At 37.4% G+C, this 5,717-nt stretch overlaps 1 protein-coding gene across 2 annotated transcripts; it reads right to left on the bottom strand.

Annotated features, from left to right (window-relative positions):
- Positions 1-1,075: 1,075 nt before the first annotated feature.
- On the bottom strand, positions 1,076-3,029 carry LOC140962049 (protein DETOXIFICATION 55). Of its 2 annotated transcripts, none has more exons than XM_073420895.1 (2): positions 2,865-3,029; positions 1,076-2,769 (listed from the first exon to the last, which is right to left on the bottom strand). In XM_073420895.1, exons 1-2 carry the CDS (start codon positions 2,904-2,906, stop codon positions 1,336-1,338), a joined length of 1,476 nt encoding a protein of 491 aa, XP_073276996.1. In that variant the 5' UTR covers positions 2,907-3,029; the 3' UTR covers positions 1,076-1,335. The 2 variants fall into 2 exon arrangements, with proteins under 2 accessions (XP_073276996.1, XP_073276997.1); XM_073420896.1 differs by having other exon boundaries at positions 1,076-2,681; positions 2,865-3,013.
- Between the last annotated feature and the right edge of the window lie 2,688 nt (positions 3,030-5,717).

Raw genomic sequence — 5,717 nt, 5'->3', positions numbered from 1 at the left:
TGATTTACTTTAACACAACATAACTTATTTTCCGTTTCTTTTTTCCGTCAATAAAAGAAATGTCTTTTGTATTGATTATGATTATAAATGCAGGGTGGTAGTTGGCTGTCAATTCAGCAGTAGAATGTCTTGCTTGGCTGACTTAGAAATGAACTTCATGGAAATTAATTTAGTGGTGCTGGTATGGTTTCTAATTTATTTGAGTCCTTTTCATTCTTGATACTACCTGAAGCAAGATGTTAGTGAGCTATCTGTAAGGTGTTTTTGGATGCTCTAAGTTTTACAACTCCTGCATAGAAATGAAAGCATGTCTCTTTTATAAGGTTCTTATCAGGTACAACATAGTGTGGAAATCTACATTGTTAGTGGCCATTAGAGAATTCACAGACCTTTGAGTAGACAAAAGTATGTTCACAATAGGCTTAATTAAGCCAGGACGTTTGTTGAATAGTCAAGTACAGATTTGAGCCAAAATTGTTTTTATGTTTAAAATGTTTATTGGATCAGATGCGTGCACTAATGTGCTTTTGAGATCCATGGCGATAGAGTAATCTGTGTCTCAGAGTTCGCTGGACATAGTAACCATCATTTATTATTCAAATTACTTCTCTGTCACTATGAGTCTCAACAGATGAAGTTGGGTTAATTGAAAACGAAAGTTATATTTACTCAGAGATCCAGTGAGCTGGAATAAAGATAAGAGGTTTTTTACATGTGCGATTATGCGTGTAGATGTATGAATGATGCCATCTCAAATGAGAAGGAGAAGTCAGTTGACCAATTCATGTGGTTCTTAATAATTTGTTTTGCAATGACAATAATTACAACGCTTCTTTTTGATGAGTCTTTCTTTTGTTCTGCTAATTTATGTACTTTTTTCGCTTGATGATTGGAACAATGATTTGTCAGTGTTCTTTGCATTGTAAGATAAAGTCTTGTCATTTCATTGCAATGTAAATGGCCCTTATAATAATAATTGTTTCTTTAATTTGTGATTTTGTCATTATGATTTGTAACGATTATTGAGATTTAAATAATATAAGGCATCTGATGGGCATATTGAGACAAGCAATCATATGGTAAATGATATATATACAAAAACGGGAGAGATAGCAAGTGAATATAAAGAGGCAGTCATTTACATTATAATTTTCCAACGGCATATTACAGGACCTGGATACTTTTCCAATCACTCGTAGAGTTTACCAAAAGAAGTGGCTTCACTTGTGTTTCTTGATGAATTCTCTTTTAGTGACAAAATTCAACTTAGATGGATTCACTTGTGCAGCACAGTGTAGCTTTACATCTTCTCTCTCGATTGGGATTATTCGATTTTCATACTATAATCCCTGCTTCCTCACATTTCTGTAATAAATTTGCTGGTAAGAATTCATTGCATTGACCAACCAAGTATTTTGCCTGTGATGACTTGTATTCCCAATCCATTCTGTAGATAACTGTTAAAATGTAGAAAATGCATGCTGCTTGAGCTGCTAGAAGCCCATAACAAAGGCCCAAAAACCCCATGTTCCAGAAAAAGGCCAAAGCTATTGCTATTGGCATTCCTATCAGGTAAAATGAACAGAAATTTATGCATACGCTGATACTCGGCCTAGCACTACCTCTGAGTACGCCACAACAGGTGGTTTGTGGGCAGTTGGCAAACTCACAAAGTCCGAGAATGGGCAGCACAACCGCTGTTAGCTCAAGAACGTCAGTATCATTGGTGAAGACCCTACCCCATGCTCTTCTACCTAAGATAGTCAACAGAAAACCAAATGTAGATGTTGAAAGGGCCAATGTTATGGCTACTGTAGTAGCTAAATGTGCCTTATCTGGTCTGCCTGCTCCAAGTTCATTGCCTACTCTAGTTGAAACTGATGCACTGAGTGCAGAAGGCAATGTGTACATCAGAGATGTCGTTTGTATTACTATTGCAGATGTTGCGAGTGCAATATCTGGTTTATTGATGTAACCAGCTAGAAGTGTCATGAACTCATACCACCACCACTCTAAGCAAACACCCAAACAACTGGGGATTGCTAGTCTAAGCATCATTCCCCATCCCTCCCCAAGGGAAGTTGTCAAACCAAATTGTTTTGAAGCTGGTTCAAAAGATTTATTCAAAGGAATTTTCTCCTCATGGGTATAGTACATGTAGCCTAAAATGAAGGATAAGGTGTTAAGATTGGCGATAAATGTGGAAACTGCTACTCCCTGAACCCCGAGATGGTGATAGAAAGTTAAGTAGATGGTTATAGGAAAATGCAGAAGTATTGCCGGCAAAGTGCACCATAGCAGCGGCCATTTAGTCCCTTTACTTCGCAAATATATTCGTAGAGGATGAAGCAGGCTGTTGGCCATAAGATCCGGGACTGCAATTCTGCAATAAAGGCTTGCGATGTGCACAACTTGTGGATCTTGGTGAAGCCACAGCATGAGATACTCAAGTTTAATCCATAACATTCCAATGGGTATGGATGCAAAAAGTAACATGATGATTGTTCTTTGGAGTGTGAGAGATACCAAGGCCAAATTTTTTGATCCAAAAGCTTGGCTACAAATTGGTTCCATCCCCATGGCGAGACCAGAGAGTATGGAGTAACCGGTTATGTTGGTGAAACCAATGGCCAATGCACCACCTGCTAGCTCCAGGCTCCCTAGCTTTCCCATGCATGCTACTGAAATAAGGTTTCTAAGGTAATTCAGTAAGCCCATGGCAAATATTGGAAAACCAATATTGATTATATTCTTCAATTCCTCCCTTACCTAATAATATAAAGTTTAAAAAACAGAATTATTAGCCTAAAAATCATAATGCGAGTAGTTTTTGCTCCTGAAGTTTTTAAGATCTCCATTCTCACCTCTATCACTGTCGGGATTTTTTTTGTGTTCACTGCAGTCATCCTTTTTGTTTATTTCTGTTTCCACCGCCTTGTTTTGGTTGTACTTTATGTGATTGAGAGGATCTTATCGGTCAAGTAACTTTTTTCTGCATTTCAACATGCATGCTTGCTCCATATACCACACACAAGAGAAAGAAGGAATGGGGTGATATTTCAAAAGACAGAGGGGGGTTTTTTATAGAGGCTAGAGGTCAGTTTTTCTGTAATTTGGTTTCTTTTATGTGGTCTCGAGATAATATAATAAAGGACTGCCCAACTTTTGGTTTGTCATTTTGCCAAATATATCAGAACACCTTCCACTGAGAAAATTTTGCAGAATTATTAGGATACCAAACTCCTTTTCTATCACCATGGAAGAGGCTTTATGCATGTCTATGCAATTAAGTGATTTCACTGTCCTGGTCAAATTATAGCAGCCAAAGTTTTTACCTTTTATCTTTCAAGGAACTGAAGCTCATAAATCATGCGACACTTATTTTTCTGTTCAATGGTAAGATAGGTGCTCTTTTTCTTTACTTGTGCTCAAGCAGTTGTCGAATTTCAAACAAAATTTTGGGTTTTAATTGATCACCTCCAATGCTTGTAGTTGTAGATCAGATAAGTTGTTTAAAAAAATCATACTGCTCCAGCCTCCATATAATTGAGATATGCAAGAATTTCTGGATTTTTTTGAAGGGCCTTACTGGAAAGATTACATCTGATTGCCTTTATGTCGTTCTTACATGAAAGTCCTGTAGCGTGCCCAATATCCTAGGGAAAGATCCATCCCATCAATATCAGCACAACCCTGTACCTGAAAAGTTCATATATCTTCTGTCGTAAAAGTAATTCTAGTCGTAGACTCATAAGCCAAATGTGAAGTTGGTTAAGTTGGAGTTATGTTTACAGTTTGAAATATTTCACTCCAAGAGCCTACATATTTCATACTGTGATAGTATGGATGTCAGAACAGCTTCTCTGCATGCATCTAATCATGGATTTCAGAACATCTGCGTGCATTTATCATGTGCATGCTAGACCAGTCGCGCTTGATTTTCGCGTTAAATATAATTTTTATCGTACCTGAGATTGGATCACCAAAATTTTTTCACGGCTTAGACTTTGAGTTCCTAGTATTATATTTTTGCACATCCATAAAAAACATATCCTGGTTGTAACAGCTGCTATCTTCCTTGCCTATGTTCTGAATATAGAGGTTCACAGCTGGGCAAATTCCAATTTTCAAGGCATAACTCGAACATTTTCGGAACATCTTCATTTCAAACAAACCTTTGACACACCATTTTCTACACTCTTGCAGTTTATGATGACATGTACTAACTAGCTGTCATATTTTCAGGATTTGTAAGCTTGTACCATTGTGTATATGCCGCGGGCCACCTGTAAGCTTAAGCTGCTAAAAATCTTTGTGCCCTTCGATGATATTAATTAGATAAAATGTTTATCCTCTTTGCTCCACATGATCTTTGTTTGGTGTGTTTTGTGAACGACTTGTATCGGCTTCTGAACTTTTCAACTGCATAAATGTACAGCTCTGACCATATCGAATCTTTAGAGTTTTTCTTCCATTTATCGCACGTTTCACAAACTGGAATTGTTGGGGTTCATGACTGTGAGACTGTGCACAAATCATTTTGATTTCAAATAAGAATGTATTGTGACACTAGTCCCCAAGTACTCTACTCTGTGGTTCTATATTCGGAGAGAAATTTATACTGGGGGCCGCGCCTGGAAATGTACCAGGCTTGAGCAAAGATTTTTAAAATTTTTAGGCTCAAGTTGAGACTCGTGCTCATGAAAGCTTCTGCTTGAGCTTAAAATGGCTCCTTTAAGTGATGTACTGTTGGTGAGGCGGAAACTTAGAATAGTGACATTGCACATTGTATTATGAAGTGGACTACATTATAAAGCTTCTGGTTTTCCAGCCTTTGCGCCATACCATGTCAAACTATATAAAATTCAACCCAAAATGGAGCCCTACTTGAGCAAACTTATAAGCTCGCGAGTTGGTTCGGCTCATCTTGGATGCTAGGAAGATGGGGCATCCTATTATCATGAATAATGTGAGTTTTGAATCCACAACGTGAGGTCAGTAGGGCATCCCTTTAAAATGAAGCACTGGATAGGATTTCACCAATCAAATCCCACCACACACACACAATTAAAAAAAACACGTGACTAGTAATGCATACTGAATATGTGCTTTGAGGCCTACTACTTTCTTTGTAGATGACAGTTCTCATTCCCTTTTCCTTTTAGCCGGATTCCATATTTTCATGCCCCGAAGTCATCTAAGCGTTACAATACTCAGTAGAATCTATTAGCAATAAAGTCACATTTATCCTCATTTTTTGAAAATCATGACTCTAAGTTGCTAAATATCACATATATTAGTCTTTTTTTTTGGTGTGTAAAATGGGGTATTGCAATCTCCCCATACTTTGAGTTCATTGTTATTTCGCGATTTAACATATTAATCTAGTATTGAGATTCTAGAGGTAACCATATTCTAGGAGGGCAATTGGGATATGGCTCTTTCTCCCTTCCATTATTCAAACATTGATTTGTCTCAAGTCAAGTAGAAAGGTCCATTTTACATCATATACAAGGGATTTCGTCACTCCATCATTAAAGAAAAATTTGTAATCCTTTTCGCGTGCAAAAATTCCACTGGAGTGCCTTGTACTTCAAATGTACTGTAAATTATATTAAAATCATTATCACCACAAGTTTATAACTAGTAAAATGCATTTCCTCATTGGGATGGATATTGCATGTGCAACAATTTGTCCTCCATGTTCATGTAGTGGC

Source organism: Primulina huaijiensis, chromosome 16 (genome assembly GCF_012295235.1).
Source record: "Primulina huaijiensis isolate GDHJ02 chromosome 16, ASM1229523v2, whole genome shotgun sequence".
NCBI lineage: Eukaryota > Viridiplantae > Streptophyta > Magnoliopsida > Lamiales > Gesneriaceae > Primulina > Primulina huaijiensis.
The sequence above is the reverse complement of the archived record's forward strand: the minus strand, read 5'-3'. Positions and strand labels throughout refer to the sequence as shown.